Source organism: Scyliorhinus torazame, chromosome 5 (assembly GCF_047496885.1).
Source record: "Scyliorhinus torazame isolate Kashiwa2021f chromosome 5, sScyTor2.1, whole genome shotgun sequence".
Classification (NCBI taxonomy): domain Eukaryota; kingdom Metazoa; phylum Chordata; class Chondrichthyes; order Carcharhiniformes; family Scyliorhinidae; genus Scyliorhinus; species Scyliorhinus torazame.
In genome coordinates this window covers 270,174,279-270,193,362 of record NC_092711.1, presented here as the reverse complement: position 1 = coordinate 270,193,362, position 19,084 = coordinate 270,174,279, and the positions used below count along the sequence as shown (strand labels likewise).

The 19,084-nt window shown below is 48.7% G+C and overlaps 1 protein-coding gene across 1 annotated transcript in view; it reads left to right on the top strand.

The window, feature by feature from the left end:
* Positions 1-19,084, top strand: part of LOC140421116 (stAR-related lipid transfer protein 13-like) — a 138,238-nt gene that overhangs the window by 80,651 nt on the left and 38,503 nt on the right. The window contains exons 4-5 of the mRNA XM_072505523.1: positions 8,135-8,198; positions 10,781-12,096. Of these exons, the coding sequence (XP_072361624.1) occupies positions 8,135-8,198; positions 10,781-12,096 (1,380 nt within the window). The remainder of the gene's footprint in view (positions 1-8,134; positions 8,199-10,780; positions 12,097-19,084) is intronic.

Sequence of the window (19,084 nt, the reverse complement as noted above, 5' to 3'; positions counted from 1 at the left end):
CACCGCACTCCGCACCGTATTCCCCCCTCTTTCCTTAACTCCACCAATCTCCCTCGCTGCCTCCCTCTTACGAAGCTGATGTGCCAGCATCCGACTCGCCTTCTCCCCATACTCGTACATTGCCCCCTGCGCTTTCCTCCACTGTGCCCCTGCTTTCCCCGTGGTCAACAGGTCGAATTCCGTCTGGAGGTTCCGTCATTCCCTAAGTAGCCCCTCCTCGGGGACCTCTGCATACCTCCTGTCTACCCTTGGAATCTCCCCCACCAACCTCTCCCTCTCCCTCCCTTCTCTCTTCTCCCTGTGGACCCGAATGGAGATTAGCTCTCCCCTGACCACCGCCTTCAACGCCTCCCAGACTACCCCCACCTGCACCTCCCCGTTGTCGTTGGCCTCCAAATATCTTTCAATACACCCCCGCATACCCCCTCATCTGCCAACAGTCCCACATCGAGGCACCACAGCGGGCGCTGGTCCCACTCCTCCCCCAACTCCAGCTCCACCCAATGCTGGGCGTGGTCCGAGATGGCTATGGCAGAATATTCTGTTCCCTCCACTTTCGGGATTAACGCCCTACTCAAAATGAAAAAATCTATCCGCGAGTAGGCTCCATGGACGTGGGAAAAGAAGGAAAATTCCCTGGCCAGCGGCCTGGCAAACCTCCATGGATCCACTCCCCCATCTGGTCCATAAACCCCCTGAGCACCTTGGCCGCAGCCGGCCTCTTCCCCGTCCTGGACCTGGAACGGTCCAGTGCTGGGTCCAGCACCGTGTTGAAGTTCCCCCCCCCCCCATTACCAAGCTTCCTACCTCCAGTTCCGGAATCCGACCCAGCATGCGTTTCATAAATCCGGCATCATCCCAGTTCGGGGCATATACGTTCACCAGTACCACCTGCACCCCCTGCAACCTACCACTCACCATCACATATCGACCTCCATTATCCACTACAATATCCAGTGCCTCGAACGACACCCGCTTCCCCACCAGTATTGCAACCCCTCTGTTCTTCGCATCCAGCCCTGAATGCAAGACCTGCCCTACCCATCCCTTTCTCAGCCTAACCTGATCTTCCACCTTCAGATGTGTCTCCTGGAGCATAACCACGTCTGCCTTCAGTCCCTTTAAGTGCGTGAACACCCGGGCCCTCTTGACCGGCCCGTTCAGGCCCCTCACATTCCAAGTAATCAGCCGGATAGGGGGGCTACTTGCGCCGCCCCCCCCCCCCCCCCTCTGCCGACTAGCCATCTCCTTTTCTAGGACAGCCACGTGCCTGCGCCTCCCGCACCCTCCAGTCCCCCAGGTGGCGCACCCCGGCCCAGACTACCTCTCCTACTACCAGCTCCCTTCTGGCCAATGCAGCAGCAACCCATTTCCCCCTCCCCCCGCTAGATCCTCATCTAGCCATTTTGCTCACCTCATGACACTCCCGTAAGTCAGCTGACTCCTGCTGACCCCGGCCCCTCCCGCCATTCCATCGACCCCGCACCCCTTGGCAGTCAGTGTGCACTCCTCTCCATCACCGCCCTTCCCCCCTCCACCCCCCCCCCTCCACCCCCCCCCTCCACCACACCCCCCCCCCCCCCCGGCCCCGCTCCATCCTTCCCTAACACGGGAAAAAGCCCTCGCTTTCCTCAGTTGGCCCCGCCCCCTCTGGCACAGCTCCTTTTTGCGGCCTTTCCCCAACTCCCCATCCCCAGGCCTCCACCCCCTCTCTTCCTAACGTGGGGCCCTTCCCCATTGTGGCGCACAAAGACTCCGTGAGACGAATAGAGTGAAGTCGATGAGGCTTTATTAAGCGTGTCTGTTCCCCAGCAGCCCGATAGTAAACTGGCCTGCGGGGGAAGGCACCGGCTTCTTATACTTCGCTTTCAGGGCGGAGTATGAGGTCAACGGCCAACCAGGACCCGGGATCTGTCATCCAATGACATTAGGGCTTCCAGTCCCACATGACCCCCAATACATACTACCACATTCACCCCTTGTCAAAATGAACCCGGCGGGGTGATGCTTCGTATGGTGGTAAGGGTTTACAGGGCTGGTCCTGGGAGGATAGAACAGTTACATGGTAGTACAGTATTGGACAGTATCGTCCTGTTACAACTATTTACAGAGGGTATAGGAAAAACAAAATGTTCATTGGACAGTCCATCTTTGTTTTACATCGACGCCACGAGTCAGTCGGGTGGTCTGGTCGTCCGTGTCGATCGCCTCGGCCCCGGCGGTGGTGGTGGTGCTTGTACCAGCGTTGTCGCCTCCGGGAGCCGTACGGTTTCAGCTGTCGGTGCAAAGGGGAGGGGGACTGATCCTCCTGGGAAGGGGGCGGTCGCGGGGTGCGGCGGTGGCAGGAAGGGGGGCGGTTGGGTTGATGGTGTCGGGGGGGTGTGCGTGGTGCCGCCGTGCGCCAGATCTCGCAGGGAGACCGTGTCCTGTCGGCCGTCGGGGTACTCCACGTAGGCGTACTGGGGGGTTTGCGTGGAGGAGGTGAACCCTTTCGACCAACGGGTCTGCCTTATGTGCCCGCACGTGCTTTCGGAGCAGGATGGGTCCTGGGGCCGCCAGCCAGGTCGGCAGCGACGTTCCAGAGGAGGACCTCCTAGGGAAGACAAGGAGACGCTCGTGAGGCGTTGTGGAAAGAACCCCAGGCAGCGTTTCAGGGCTTTTGGGCAGTGCAGGAGGGGAAATTCCATGAGTGCACGCATACGTTCGGGGTCGGGGCCTATTATCCCATTGCGCACTATGTAGCCCAGAATGGCTAGCCGATCGGTGCTAAAAACGCACTTGTCCTCGTTGTACGTGAGGTTCAAGGCTTTGGCAGTCTGGAGGAATTTTTGGAGGTTGGCGTCGTGGTCCTGCTGATCGTGGCCGCAGATGGTTACATTGTCGAGGTACGGGAACGTGGCCCGTAACCCATGTTGATCAACCATTCGGTCCATCTCCCGTTGGAAGACCGAGACCCCGTTTGTGACGCCAAAAGGGACCCGTAGGAAATGGTATAATCGCCCGTCTGCCTCGAAGGCTGTGTACTTGCGGTCACTTGGGCGGATGGGGAGCTGATGGTAGGCGGACTTGAGGTCCACGGTGGAGAAGACTTTATACTGGGCAATCCGATTGACCATGTCGGATATGCGGGGGAGAGGGTACGCGTCTAGTTGTGTGTACCTGTTGATGGTCTGGCTATAGTCAATGACCATCCTTTGTTTCTCCCCTGTCTTCACTACTACCACCTGCGCTCTCCAGGGACTATCGGGCTGCTGGGGAACAGACACGCTTAATAAATTGTGGCGCACAAAGACTCCGTGAGACGAATAGAGTGAAGTCGATGAGGCTTTATTAAGTGTGTCTGTTCCCCAGCAGCCCGATAGTAAACTGGCCTGCGGGGGAAGGCACCGGCTTCTTATACTTCGCCTTCCGGGCGGAGTATGAGGTCAACGGCCAACCAGGACCCGGGATCTGTCAGCCAATGACATTAGGGCTTCCAGTCCCACATGACCCCCAATACATACTACCACACCCTCCAATACCGACGCCCACACTCTCCCACAGCCCCCACATCAAATCCATTCACCCATCCCCACCCAGCACTCAAACAAAAAGAACATTCCCCAAACGCGGTAAACACAGTAAACATCCCCCCACGACAAACCCTCAATTTGAGTCCAACTTTTCAGTCTGTATAAAGCTCCAAGCCTCATCAGGCGTTTCAAAATAGTGGTGCCGATCTTGGAATGTGACCCCCAATCGCGCTGGCTGCAGCATCCCGAACTTCACCCCCTTCCGATGGAGCACCGCCTTAGCCCGGTTGAAACCAGCCCTCTTTTTAGCCACCTCCGCACTCCAGTCCTGATAAATGCAAATCGCCATGTTCTCCCACCTGCTGCTCCGTTCTTTTTTGGCCCATCTCAGGACACACTCTTTGTCCACAAAGCGGTGAAACCTCACCACTACAGCCCTTGGCGGCTCGTTGGCTTTGGGTCTCCTTGCCAGGACCCGATGAGCCCCATCCAGCTCCAGGGGCCTCGGGAAAGCTCCCGCGCCCACCAGCGAATTGAGCATTGTGCTCATATATGCCCCGGCATCGGGCCCTTCCACTCCTTCAGGGAGACCCAGAATCTGAAGATTCTTCCTCCTTGACCTATTCTCCAGGTCCTTGAATTTTTCCGTCCACCTCTTGTGCAGCGCCTCGTGAACTCTCTTGAACTGGTAATTAGGGGTACAGCGTAATTATGCTTTGAGGGGTTGACTAGGCCAGATAAAGTGGGGTTTGGTTTTTCTTCCCTTTCAGATGAATCTGGAGGCGAAAATGAGGAAGTTAGGTTCGGTTGGGTAGTTGAGGAACCATGTTCAATTGTGACTTTCGATGCAATGATGTGGTGGGTTGGGTTTCATGATAGCATTTGCTGACAGCCTATGCACAAAGCAAAATGTAATTTGCAGCTGCTCTAGACTTCCCAATTTCTATCATTTTGTATGACCTCCTTCCTCAATATCAGCCGAGCTTCCTCCTCATAGGAGAAGGGAGAATGGAGATTTGTTCACTTTCTGGTATTTTGGCTTGTCTTTTACATCAGAAGAACGAGAAATGACCTTCACGAGTGGCAGTAACCGTTAGCTATTGTCCGATTTCCGTAATGTGTGTTGAGGTGCATGCGGCAGGTAGTTAGATTTCTAGTGCCACCTTAATGTAAGTGTGTGAACAAAGGAGCACTCCCAAGTGAAAGTTGAAAGCACGGTGCTGCCTCCGGGGTATTGAGGGGTAGCACTTCAACACAATGGGAGGGGAAGATCACTGATTATGAGACATTCTTATTCTAAGTATGCTCTGGAAAGATGTGTCGAACTCATCTTACCTTGTCTGTCCTGGTCAGGCCATTAACCTTCTTCTTGCACTGAGTTGTTGGATTTGAAGTGCTTGACCTGCCCTGGTCGTTTTCTGATGCTGAGTTGCTCTGCCGTGAGCCATTGCTGCATTGCCAAACTGTGCTTCTGTCCTTTGCCTAAGTTCACGCAGAAGGAAGTCTTAAAATTATTTGGTGAACCTGTGATCTTTATGGCCCTCCTCCTAACTCAAATACTCTTGAAATTCCTGTGCCTCCAAAATTGTGTTGTTTTTTAATCCTGGTGGAGCTGTACCAATGATCAGCCCGCTAGGGCTAGGCCAGCAAACCGCAAGCTACTGACTGATTTTAATTGTCTGGGTTCAGTCTTGTTTGCATTTCTTTAGTGGACTTCTGGTGGTATTCCCATTGGCCAAGTGTGGGGATGCAATTAAAGCGAATCCGAATTATCTTTTGAGTAATGAGTCAGTGCCTTCATCCAGTCCTGTGTGGCCTCTGCCCATTAAAATCATAATGTTATTAAATTCATAAGCATCAGATCATAATGTCATTTGACTTAGTTTGCATGCATTGATGGAGCAGCCGCTTGTCCCCAGCTGAGATTCAGCCACATATTTGAAGTTCAGAGTTGAAATGGCAGTCAGTTTGAATGGGTTGGTATTTGACTCAATTATTGCCTGGGTTGCTCGCATCATTAACTGAGCCAACCCAATTTTTCTTGAGCACCGGGCAGACACTTGTTTGAAATGTGATGCCCACAGCCTAACACTTCTTTCCAGATAATAATTAATGCCCAGGTAGCAAAGACTAGAATCTACCCCAGTCCCTAGAGTATGAATTATCTTGTTCAAACAGTCCTTAGATTGTAATTCCTATACTGTAACAGACATAAACACTTGTGCATGTCATTGACAGCGTCTCTAGTTTCCACAGTATCATTTACAATTTTTATTCATCTGGTATCTGTCAATAGTGTGCCCAGAGGACTATATTTTGAACTTACAGAACCCACTTCCTGCAATGTGCTGTGGCCTCGTCATGTGAGGAACTTTGTGTAATGCTGTTGCAGTCAGCAAAAGTCTCATGTTAGTTATTTGAAAATCCAGCATCATCCACTTCACAGTGATCTTGTGTTCCAAAGTTTACTCTAGGTCAGTATCAACCCCACCCTTTCCAAGTCTGATTGACCCAAGAAGAAAAAAAACCTGATAAAACGGTCACCAGTGCTTTTGTGTGACTCTGTTGAGATATAACCTATTCTTTGCCTATCTTTCCCTTGCGATTTTGCTAATATGTGCCAGGTGCAGGAGCACTTAAACCAGTGTTTCAAAGAATTGATATAACCATCAGTACTCTGATGAATTGGAGATCATCCTTCTCATCATTTGATAAAACCCTGGGATCAACGTAAAGCTTTGGCTGGGAGCTTCACCAGTTGGGTGCGCATATAAAATACCTGAATGTGTGCTCTACACATGTTGTAGTATGTTCTCAATTTTCTGTTATTTTCTATGGTTCTCTGCCAAATGTGTGAAGCGATAAATTATTCCTTATGGAGACAATATTTTGGTGGGCTCACTCCAGCAGCGGAGCAAAATTTCCACCCACCCAAAGCAAAGGCCGCACTCTGTGTCTCAGATGCCCAAGCTGGGGCCCCTCACGTGGGCAAGGGTGTGCTACCTGCCTTTTGTAAGGTGCATCTGTTTCTGCGTTGCCTAATTCAGACCACTGAGCAATTTTGGAAGACCCAGACCAAGATATTGGTTTTGTCTTTGTGAGCTCTGGGCCTTTGCAATGAACTCAGTGGGGCTCCGACCAGACCTCAGCTGCTGATAGTTTGCCTGATGCCTTAATAAGGGCATTTTGGATAAAGTTCCTTAGTTTGCCAGGGCACTGCTCCAGAGACCCTTTTTTTATTATGGGAAGGAGGTGGATGGAAAAAGTCACTGAGAATGTGATTTGTGCTGAAGTCCCATTAGAACCAGATCCATCCCAAATTGCAGCTTCTGTCAGGCGATGTGCTACGCTGCACCCTGGCACCAGATCAGAATATTGTTGTTGTTTGAACCACTCACTTAATGAGGTGCCATCTTGGAGGAAGGCAGTTAAGTTTTGGGTGTGGACAGTTCAGCAATTTTGATAAAGGATCTATGTTTCAAATGTTAACTCTTCTCTCCTCTCCACAAACACTACCGCATATATAGTGTTCCCAGCATTTTCTATATTCAACATCTTTGTACGTGCCTCCAGCTTTGCCATCATCCGCCCATCAGAATTTTAAATTTATTTGCAATCAGTTATTAAGAAACCTGTCAGCCAAAATGATCCTCTGAAGTTCCATGATTATACACAACTCTTGAGAGACTTGCAGGAGTGGGGTGGTTGGTGGTGGTAGAGAACAATAAATGAGTATCTAATTAAATTTGTGAGTAAACTTTAGGGAAATTTAGCTTTAATACAAAAACAATTAATATAAGTAAAAGTTAATAGTAGGAATATCAATAGTGGACGAGCTTGTGCAGGGACGTGGGATGAATATAATTTGTTACATATATAGTTAGAAACAGTTCCAAGTAAAGTTTGTATTCTGTTTATGAGTACATAGAAGTGTTCAGGGTATTCAGCCCTCTAAGCATTGATAAAATCAGCATTTGATTTCTAATTTCTAGTGGGGGGTTTCCCCAGTAAATATGTCATTCACTTTATTCACCGGGAATTACATTTTTAAAGCAAACCTGACAAATTCCTGCATTTGAGGAAAGAATTATCAGAGAATTCAGATGGTTGAAGGGTAAGCGCGATGTCTGATTTCATGCTGTGTGATAAAGAGAGAAAACATACCAAGTCCGATCCTTGTTCTGTGCTGACCTCCGCAGTGCCAGAATTGCTCCTTGGCTAGACAAACTTGTCACAACTCCAGTTCATGTCTGATCAGCAAGGCATGATGGACAGGGCATGTCAGGCATAGTCAGTAGGCTTTAGCTCTGATGTACCCCAAGAGTCATCCATCAACGAAGAATCGGGATGTGAGCAAGGGCAACCAATACTTGTGAATTGTATGACAGCAAGAGCTATCCGGAGAGGAGGGAAGAAATTCAAATAGGGGAGGTTTGGGAAGAATCGTGCAGATGTCTTGAATGTTACAGAAGTGAGGCTGCTGAATGATATTACAACTTTACCCTTCATAAACAATCACAGATTAAAGAGGGTTCACAGCTGAGGTCTTATTGTGAGTAATTTCTGTAAATAAGTCATGTGATAAAATTTTACAGCTTTCATCTGATTTTCTTTCTCCTCAGGCGACTGATGGTCCTGAATAAATATGCCTCCATAAAACTTGATGTCAACACTAAAACAAAGTTGGTGAGCATGCTTGGAGAATTGTACTGTTCACTTTTGTTTCTAGCAACTACTTTCCGATTGTTCTTTTTAAGGTCCAAAGTTGCGCTCCCAGTTCTAAAGCTGTTTTAGTCAATGAACAGACATATTTTCCTCCATTGTTTTGGAACTCTTCGGTATTGCTGCATTGCCTATTATTTAAAAAAGCATATAGTTTTGCCAATCAAACTGATGGGAACAGAGTTTGGTGTGATGTAGCTGTGTCTAAGACAGAATCTATAGAGGAATTATTCACAGTAGTCGAGAGACTGACTGCTCTTTTCTATGCATCCTATGCCATTACACAGATCCCTGCTCTATCCCTTGAGCCTTATACTTGCACAGCTCCACCTCCCAAGTACTGTGCGGTACAGAAAGTCACTGTTCTATAACTAATTCCGTAAGAGGATAAAGATGCTCCCCCACCCCACCCACCCTCTGGACTAAGTACCAATATAGGCACACTGGCCAGGAGGCAGGTAGCGGGAGTCAGGAAAATTCCTGGCTTGGCTGCCCATCTCGGACGAAATTGCCCGCAAAGGCCAATGGCCAGATGTGAGCTGGTGTTGGGACAGCCAACCTGGGAAGACGTTTGGAGGCAGCCACGGGGGCCTCTGTATGCACCACGGTTAGGTTAAATTAAAAACACAAAGGCTTTCCAGCCCTCACTCTTCATACCCTCTCACCCTCCAAACACTCCACATGCCCCCTCATACTCCCTACCAACATCCTATGGACCCTCATGTCCCCTAAGCCAAACTCTGCCCTTATATCAACCCCCTAATGGCCCTCATTGTGTCTCAAGCTGCATTATGTATGTTTGTCTGAGAGCAACTATTAGAGTACAAAAACATCTGCTCCCCAGAGAAAACATTGTTTCATTGTGAGCTCAAGCTCTCTGATGTCTGCTGTCAGTTTCACATTGTTTGTTTATACAAGTTAAGTCTTTTCAAGGGTTTGTTTTTTGTTATTGATACTTTACTGGGTCTGGCTGATTGACTTGTGGTGAAATGACTTTTTTTTCACCCAAGGAGAAAGTTATGAATGAGTTTATAATTACACATCCCACCATACACTATAGTGTTCATTGATTCCAGATGTCGTATAGTGGGTCAGTGGGCATGGAAGTGCTGTAGCTTGGTATAGTGGGCATGAAGGGACATAGGGGGTGAGTGGAAGGGCAGGGCTTGGGGCCAAAAGAAACTATTGAACTACCTTTCAAAAAGGTCTGCTCATGCAGACTATGGTTCATGACACCTCCTGAGGAGCTGTGAACCACGACTCTTAAAAAATATCCTGCCTCCATCAAATTTGTTGAGGAGTAGGAGATACCTATCTTTTTCATGGAGTCAGCCAGGCCGGGAGTGCTAGAGGCAGACTTTTAACAGGAACCAGCCCACACCTTTAAATGGCACTCTTGAAAAATCCAGGCGATCCTGTGCACCTGCAGATCATAGAATTCCTCCACCTAGAATATTACATAATACAGAAATTCTCGGTTCAAGTCTAGCTTTGAGATGGTGTGTAATTGCCAACTGTGGTTGTACTATGTAGCCTAACTATGATCTTTGTTAACATTCGAGGACCTGAAAGTTGGATAAGATATTTGGAAGGCTCACTGTTAATATTATTATCCTTCGTCTGTAGCCTTAATCAAACCTTCCTTAGCTCGCTGGGATGTTTTCAATATTAGTTGGCAGCATCCCAATGGCCCTCTGGGTGCCTTAGTAGTCTGTCTTGCAGCAGACAAATAAGATGGCACTACTGTGCCAAGCAGTAGGTTGAGACACAGGAAACCCACATGTGGGGGTGAAGAGCAATGGCACGAAAATAGGGGGAATGTGCTGGTTTGACTGAGGCTGCTCCTTTATTTATGGAGTAAGGTAATCTGGGGAAGGGGGAATTCTGCTCCCTGGTATGGAAAGATTTTTTTTGGCGACTCGGGGACGGAGGAGGTGAATGACCTCAGCAGCTGTCATGCGGGCTTGTGGTTACTTCCCATATGTGGCTCTAAATAAGTAACATTGCGAAAGGTGGTGGGGTGCAGAATAGCAAGGTGCTGAATATGACTGCCATCGTTAACTTCAACGGATTAACAATATCTGCAACAGTTACATAACCAAAAAGCAATTTTTAATTTGGAGAAAAAAAATAGCTTTTATTTAGTTCTTTATGATCTAAATAGTTTTGTAGCCAGTGAAGTACAAAAACCTTAAAAAAACAGCAAATTTTCTTAACCATTCGAGTCTGTTTTTAAGCCAGTTAGCACAGAATGGAGCTCTAGTGCCAGACTTTTCTGGGAGTACTTTACACCTGTTACGATTAGAGGAAATCTGCGTGCAAAGGCCTCTAATTTTCTTTTGCAGGTAAGTTACATTGCTACTCTCTCCAAGAATAGTCAGGTACAAATAACAGAAAAGCTATAAGGGATGATTGTGTGCAAAGAAATAGCCTTCATTTTTCAGGTGGTATTTGGGGGCAGGGAAGAACACAGTCATTAGCAGTTTCCCGTTGTCCTTTTCTCATGATGTAACCCTTTTGTTTCTACTGTATCATTATTATTCTAGGATGACAATTCTGAAGAAGACGACCTCTGCGCTATCAGTGATCGCTGGGCATTTCAGCGAGAGAGCAAACGATGGTCGCGGCTGACAACTGTTGACTTCCTGTCGAACCGTGCTGAGGTCCTAAACTCAACAATGAAGGAGTCAGCCAGTCGTGAGAGCATGCTCTCTGACCTCAGTGATCCAGAGGCCAGTTCTGTGCAGAGCAGCAGTAGTGCTGGGAGCACCCAAGAGGTGTTGGTAGGTCACTGTTCAGGTGATCAATCAAAGGAAAGTCCAAGGAACGTTATGATGATTCATTCCCAAGCAGCAAGAAAGACTGACGACTGCTCGAGTGAGAACCTTATTTCCACTGGAACGCAAACAACTCTAGACTTTCTGGGGAACCCCAGAAAACACAGGACCAAGAGCTTTCTGAGACGAATTGAGTCCCTTCGATTTAGAACACTTCGGGGTAAAAGCAAAACTCTTTCAAAAAGCAAAGAGCAAAAAGCTGACAAGACAGTCACACAACAGCAATGTGAATCTTCACAGAACACCAGTCCTCTGAAAACTGAGAATGAGAGCCCAAAGGGCTTGATGAACAATGTTTCTCAATCTGGTGTTGCCCCTCTTGCTGGATACAGAGAACATTCCAAGACTTTCAACTCAAGAAGTAGCCGCAGCACAATACACTGTGGGCTATACCTGGAGGACTATGAAAGGGGGCTTATGGCCTCCAACCATAACAGAAAAGATGAACCTTGCTCACATGAAGATTATGTTGTCCGTATCCCCGCAAACCACAAAGTCGGGACCTTCCCCAAAGCCCTCTCAATAGAAAGCTTGTGTCCGGGTGCGAATGACCGTTTGGTAAACTGGAGATCAGAAAACCTGTCCCTTGGAATGTCCACCTGCAGTAGCATCAACAATTTTCAATTTGCGTTTCAGGGACGAAAAGGTTCGTGCAGTTCCATGGGGAGCAAGCAGAGTGTTTACGACAATGTGCCTGAGACTCATCCATATATTGGTTTAGCTGGGCCTGAGTACGACTTTAAAAAACTGGATGATGTTTTGAAGCATGTCAATGGAATACAGCAGTCAGTGGGCCTCTGGTCAAAAATGATATGCACGGAATTTAATGACACAGAGTCCGACTCTACTGGAGAGACAGTTTTTCCTTTGCAGGGTTTGAACTTTGAAGACCATTCCATGTCTGATGTGGGGACCTCTGCAAGTGATTTTGACAGTACTGGGAATTCACTAATTGAAAATGAAGAGATAGAGATGAGGGAACGGAGAGATTCTGGAGTAGGCGCTTCACTAACCAGACCAAACAGGTCAGTGATTTCCGATCTTCTGTTGGGAAATAATCACAAATCATCAATAAAACATCATTTTGCAGGCTGTCTCAATTACTTTTCTCAGCCAGATGGGGAACTGAATTCTAAAGGTGAGGGAACTTCCAGCTCAAGTGCAAATTTGTCCTGAATTAGATGATCTTAGCCAGGGTGACAGTAGGTGTTGTACAGTCTGCTACAATGACAGTGGTGTAGGGTTATTACTTCTGATCTCTGACAATTGTAATTTTTAATAATCTAGCTTGTAATTGTGTGTGTGAACATTGGATTGGGGGGGGGGGGGGTAGGGGAGCGGGGGTGAAGTCAGCTATGTTGCAACACTCCTTCAGACAACCACAGGGGCAGAATTCTCCGACCCCCCGCCGGGGACCACAATGCGGAGAATCGGCGCTGGCGTGGTCGGCGCGGCGCCGGTTGGGGCATGCGCCGACTCTCCAGCCTGGGCTGGCACGGGCCGGATGGGCCGAGTGGCTGTCAACAAAAAGCCGAGTCCCGCCGGCGCCCTTCTAACCTGCTGTGGGCTGGCGGGACCTCGGTGTTGAAGGGTCCGGGTGCGGCCTGTGGGCGTGAGGGGCGGGGTCCGACCCCGAGGGGGGGCTCCATAGTGTCCTGGCCCGCATTCGGGGCCCACCAAACAGCGGGCCGGCCTCTCTGCCCCCTCGGCCTCCTTTCCTCCGCGCTGGCTCCTGGGTTCAGGCCGGGATTGGCAGCTGGGGCGGCGGAGGCAGCTCCAGCACAATTCTAGTCCCCTGTGGGCTGCAGAATGGGGTCCCGGAATGGGCGCCGACACCAAAGTAAAACACTCCCGTTTTTACTCCGGTATCGGCACTTAGCCGCCTGTTGGGAGAATCCCGCCCCTGATGCTTAAGCTTGCAGATGAAGAATGGTTATTTGACTGAGATACTGGTCTTGCAATTTCACATCCAAAGGACCTTTATCTAATTGTATTGCCCTTGCCTTAGTCTGGGCTGAAATTAGCTATTTCCTCACTGATAAATGATCCAAACTGTTGGTCAGCTTCTGAAAAATAACATGGGGTGCATTTCACAAATATTCCTCCTGTTTTGGGAAAGGGGAAATTTCAGAAGGTGTGGATAATATCACACTTATCATGATATTGTACTTTGGACAGTGAGAAATGGTTTTCAGTTTAGTGCCCAGCCAATACACCGTGTCAGGGCAGAATCCGGAAAGGCATGCCTCTCGGGGAGCTCTGCGGGATAGAACCTCCCAAAGTTTGCTTCCATTAAAATGTAAAGACAGAAATCTGCCTTTTGATATCATGTTTTATATCATCAGAAACAAATATGTATATGCCTTGTGTAACCAAAACAGATCCCAGTGTAGATGACTGGAGATTGCTATGATATTTGTTACCTTACTATTCATTCCTTAGGTAAGATGTTAGAGGTTTAGTGGTTCAAGTGAATATTAAAGGTCCCATATTTGCAGGGAATTCTGTTCAACATTCCTAAGTCATGAAAACCACCCAAAACAAATTAACTGGATGCTCATTTTATTTTAGTTTGTGATATTTTTTTGTGTACAAAGTGGCTGCTATATTTGCCATCCTAACAGTGGTCACTGTACTCCAAAGTAATTCTATTTGTGAAGTAATTTGAGAAACATGTTGTACTATATGAAAGCAAAACTTTCTTCTTGTATCTAATTTTCACATTTGTTTAAATATTCATGAAGCTGTTTTGTAATTGCTCCCAGTTATTTGCAGTAATTCAGCAAATATTTTAGTGAAGGCTTGCTCGAGGCCTGTGCTGAATTGGCTGGTTTGAGACAACGCAGCAGTTATGATTCAGCATCTGGCAGCATCCTCCCTGGGCTGGTGTGGGTGGGTTGGGGAGGTGGGGTGTGAGGAAATCAGCTGGAGTTCCCATTTATACTCACTAACAGCTGGAAATTGCGCGATCTACCAGCCATGTTGCCTCCGAAAGGCGGCGCGGCCGGTCGATGACAGGCGATCCCTCTTCCGGGATCTACCCGGCTCGCCGCGCCTCGCAAGCTGTAACTCAGTCTCACTGTGGGCAGGATCACTATCTGCATATTAGAGTGAGATGGCTAACCTCATTCTAATAAGCACTCGCTGGATCTACCGAGACTCTGGGATCTAACCCCTTTTCATTGGAGACCTCAGGGAAGTGTCATTCAGTGCTGGTCCCAGAAAGGGTCTCACAGGAGATCGGAGGCCCCAAGCTGGTTGCCTTCTGGGCAGGGTGGCACCCTGGCACAGCTGTGCCACCTGGCACCTTGGCACTGCTAGCCTGGCACCCTGGCAGTGCCACCTGGGTTGCAGCCTGGCACAACCCAGGTGGCACTGCCTGTTGGCAGGGGCACTGTCAGGCTGCCATGCTGGCAGTGTCAAGGTACCAGGCTGGCATTTTTCTCAACCCGGGGATTGGATCCTGGGGTGCTCAATGCGTGTGAGGTCAGGTGCGGGGCGGCCTGAAGAGCTCCTTATGGGTGAATGGGTGTGTTCGGGGTCGAGCTGGGGGATTGAGAGGTCGGGATGCCATTTAAAAATGGCATTGGTGGCAGTAGTTAGCACTATTGCCTCATGGCTCCGAGGACCCGAGTTCGATTCCAGCCCGAGGTCACAATTTGTGTGGAGTTTGCACATTTTCCCCGTGTCTGTGTGGGTATCACCCCAACAACCCAAAGATGTGCAGGGTGGGTGGATTGGCCACGCTAAATTGCCCCTTAATTGGAAATTTAAAGAAACGTTTTTGATAAATGGCGCCCCCATCTATTTCTACACTGAGGAGTCCCGGTGAGCGGAGTTCCTCAGTACAGGAAAAAGGTCTAAGTGTAGCCTCGGTGGAGCGTTCCCCACAATGGTCCCGAATTACAATAAGTTTTGTTAGATAGTGTGTTTCTCGACACTGCAAAAACCTGGAAACACCCAGCTAAACGCGCTCGTCACGGGACTTTGTTGTAATTTGGTGAGATCGCTCCCCATATTTGTGGACAATGAGTGAGGACGAGATTTAAACTTTACTGCAATATCCTCATGGCCAAATATCTTGTCTTGCCAACATGTTTAATTTGTACTCTCAAATCAATAATGCGGGATGAGATTCCTGGCATCCCCACAGCAGGAGCAGCCCGTCAATGACTGGTGAAGGGATCTTCTGGTCTGGCCACAGTCTATGGGATTTCCCATTGAATCCACCCCACGCCGCCGGGAAACCGTGGCCAGGGTGTGATGTCAGCGCGACTGGAAGATCTCATTGGCGCGAACAGCCGGAAGACCTCAGTCGTGGTTTTTCAAAGACAATTGGTGCCTTCAGGAGAACCAGGAGTTAATTGAGAGGAAAAGAAAGTCAGAACTGAACTGCAACATTCCACTGAAATAAAATGAGCTATTTCATGGTTTGTGTATTATCAATCAGCTCTCCTCTGCTTGGGTTTCAAAAGTTCATTGGTGCCTTTTGAATAGGACATTGTTTTTCAATAGATTTCTATCTTTACTTCATCTTAACAAAGGGTTTCCTGTGATGAGAGACTAACCAGTCCTGTCCTGTATGTGTTTAACCAAGAGACTGAATTAAATTGAGCACATTCAAGTTTTGTTTCCCAGGAGCTATTTTACCAACTGGCCGACATTCGGGACCCACACCGGCCAGCTCTTGCAAACCACGTCAGATGGGCTTCGCAACACATTTTTGCTTATATTTAATGCGGCAGGCGAGCCTGCTTGATCCTGACGATCTCACGTGCTTTGTCATTCAGTGTTACGTTTCAGCTGATGATTTAAGTTCTCACTGCATTCTTAGAAAAAAATCAAGAGGTTTGTCCTTGAACCCGCCATGCTTAGTCTTCAAATGCCTTTGAGGTTTTGATGGTTTTAAACTCTCATTTGCTAGTACTTCCTTCCATACATATAACACACATGGGGCGGGATTCTCCGTCAGCAAAATCGGGAATTGCAATTGGGTGGAGAATAGCTTCGGACGACAAAATCGTGGCAAGCTCCGATTTGACGCCAAATCACGATTCTCCGTCACATCAAAAACGGCGTCAATGCGTTTCACTCCGCATGTACTGTAGGCACTGTTTCCATATCATTAGCAGGCCACATCCGGTACTCTCCAAGGCCTCCGTGATTCTCTGCCTCCGATGGGCTGAGTTCCGGACAGCGTGGTTCACTTGTGCGTTTATAAATCGTGAAACCGGCGTGGCGGCTGCTGAGGGAGAGAGGGGGTACGGAAGGTGTCCAACATTGCCATAGTTTGCTGACAGTTGTGCCGCTGGCCGGGAGCTTCTGCCAGGGCTGAGGGGAGTAGGGTGTGTGGCCAGGAGGTGGGTTGTGGGGCCATAGTGGAGGGTAATGGAGAACCATTGCCGCAGCTGGAAAGGCAGCATTGCAGCTGCACAGACCGCTAACAGCCCAATTTGAACCTGGTGCCACGGGTGGTATAGCTTTCCCCCCCCAGGGCACTCCCCGAGGTGCCCTCTGGCCCCAGAGAACCCATTGGCTGTATGGGCGCACTCCAATACATCCAGTGCCATTTTCTGGATGTGGTAAGTGTGTGTAGGGAGTGTAATGTGTATGTGCGGTTGCAGCTTGTCAGCTTCCCGAGTGTCGATCACGGACCCGACGTATCCCACACCATTTTTCAGTGGAATCGAGTGTGTTCCACGTGGCACTGGTGTTAACCCCTCAATGGTAGTGGAATCGGGTGCGGTGTCGGTTTTTCTGCCATAAAAGTCCACGGATCCGCCGTTGGCGTCAACACTTAGTCTCAGAAACGGAGAATCCAGCCCATGGGCTATGCATCCTGTTTTCCTGGCGCAATTAACAAAGCCATACCTCAAGAAATCATCTTTATACTATGTTCTCGATTTCAGTTTTTTCTTTGTTGGCTGTTCACCAGAGATCCTTGTGTTCTGCACAGAGTTAACATAGCTTTGCTTTGTCCTGCTGTGGACTCTCCTGTGCAGCTCTCTTCTAGCAGATTCAATTCGAGTTCCTGGCCAGGAGGCACATTCCCTGTTTGTGTCTCTGGCCCTCTCTTCCTTCTAATAAAACTATCCATCATCAATTCTTCACAGTTCCTTATCTTGCTTACTTGCATCGAGAAAATGGAGGAATCTCTCCTCTGTGATTTTGTGCCAAAAGTGCGGACCTACAGGGCGCGACGTCAGTGTAAGTGCCGGGTGAGTCACTTGTTATCTGTCACTGTTTCTGGCTGGAAGACTGCATTGTTCCATTTACAAACCAGTCGTGGCTGGCATTCTCAATTTAGAAGCCGTTCATGACTGTTGGGTTCCGGGACCCTCCCGACACCCGCCCTTGACTCACCTGCGGGCCGTGACCCGCACTTTACAAAATCCTGCATTGGTGTTGCATAGAATAGCTCCTGTAGTCATCAGTGCACTGTGATCACGAGATATTATGGAGTGTCTTGACATAAGAACATAAAAATCCGAGCAGGAGAAGGCCATTTTCTCCTTTAGCCGATTCCATCATTCAGTAAATTAATGGCTGATTTTCAACCTCAACTGAACATTTCCACGCTAGCCCCATAATCTCTTGTTCCTCTTAATATCAACCCTGACTTAAATATGGTTAACAATTGCATGTCCATGGCCTCTGAATTCCAAAGTTTCAGTGCCTTTTGCATTGACAAAGGTCTGCACATCTCATTCCTAAATGACCTACCCTTATTCTGAAATTGTGATATCACGTTCTAAATTCCCCAGCTAGGAGAAACATCCTGCCAGTATCAACCCTGTAAAGCTCCTTAAGGAATTTGAGTTTGAGTTATTCTCATCCCTCTTATTCCTGTAAAGTCTAGGGAATATAGGCCAATCTATTCAATTTCTCCTGTTCTCGGGGATGAGTCTCGTGAACCTTTGGGTGGAATTGACCATTCATGCCAGCGGTGGGGTTCATGGCGGGTGGGGACGGACAATACGCCGGGAGCTGAAAAATTGGTTTCCAATGATGGTAAATGATGGCAGGAACTTGCAGTCCCGACTGTTGTGATGGGGCACCCTTCCTGCCACGGGCCATCAAGAAGTCATTTTGCATCTAATAGTCGGGATTTAAATGAACACCTGACCGCGATTTCATGGTGGTCCAGAGCATGCCTGAACCAAAATGGTGTGCACAAGTTGGACCTGGATGGACCCCTGGAGCAGCAAGTGCAGCCAGGTGTTGATGTTGGAGACGGAGCTGCAGGTGGAGCCTCTCGATGCTGGAGCTGCAGGTGGAGCCTCTCAATGCTGGAGCTGCAGGTGGAGCCTCTCGATGTTGGAGACGGAGCTGCAGGTGGAGCCTCTCAATGTTGGAGTCAGGAGCTGCAGGTGGAGCCTCTCGATGTTGGAGTTAGGAGCTCCGGGTGGACCCTCCAGCAGCATGTGTACTAATGATTGTAGGGGTCTGTGGTATTAATCAAAGAATCCTGGGGGGCAAAGCGGTGGAATGATGGAATAGTAACTATTAAAGGGGGCAATGGTAAGATGGGAGGGTGAGGGTCCTGCGATGATGGGTGAAGGGGCAGTTACGGCTGTTGGAGGGGAGCCAAAATGACACAGATCTTCAGGTTGGGAAGGATAAGTGTAGGCATTTGAACCGTGACTGGGGTGGGGGAGGGGCAGGAAAGGGACATAGACATTCACTGTAACAGGCTGAAGAGTGATGGCAGGGCTTCAAGGTTGACCGTAGAGAGGTTGACTGTGTCACCGAGGGTATCGATGCGATTGGGGGAAGAGTATGGGCAATGAGGGAAGAGTAAAAGGTATTTGAGCGAGCTTCGAAGGACCACATGCACAATGGCTGCTCCAGACCGATTAGTGCCTCAAAGTCCGGATATGGAAATGCTAGATGGGACTAGGGTCATTGGGTCGTGGAGTTGCAGGCCAGGTCAGCTGGACAACTAAAGGCAAACCCTAAAATGTCATTCTGACAAGGAAAAGGAGATTGTATTGAATAAACTGTGAGGGGCAG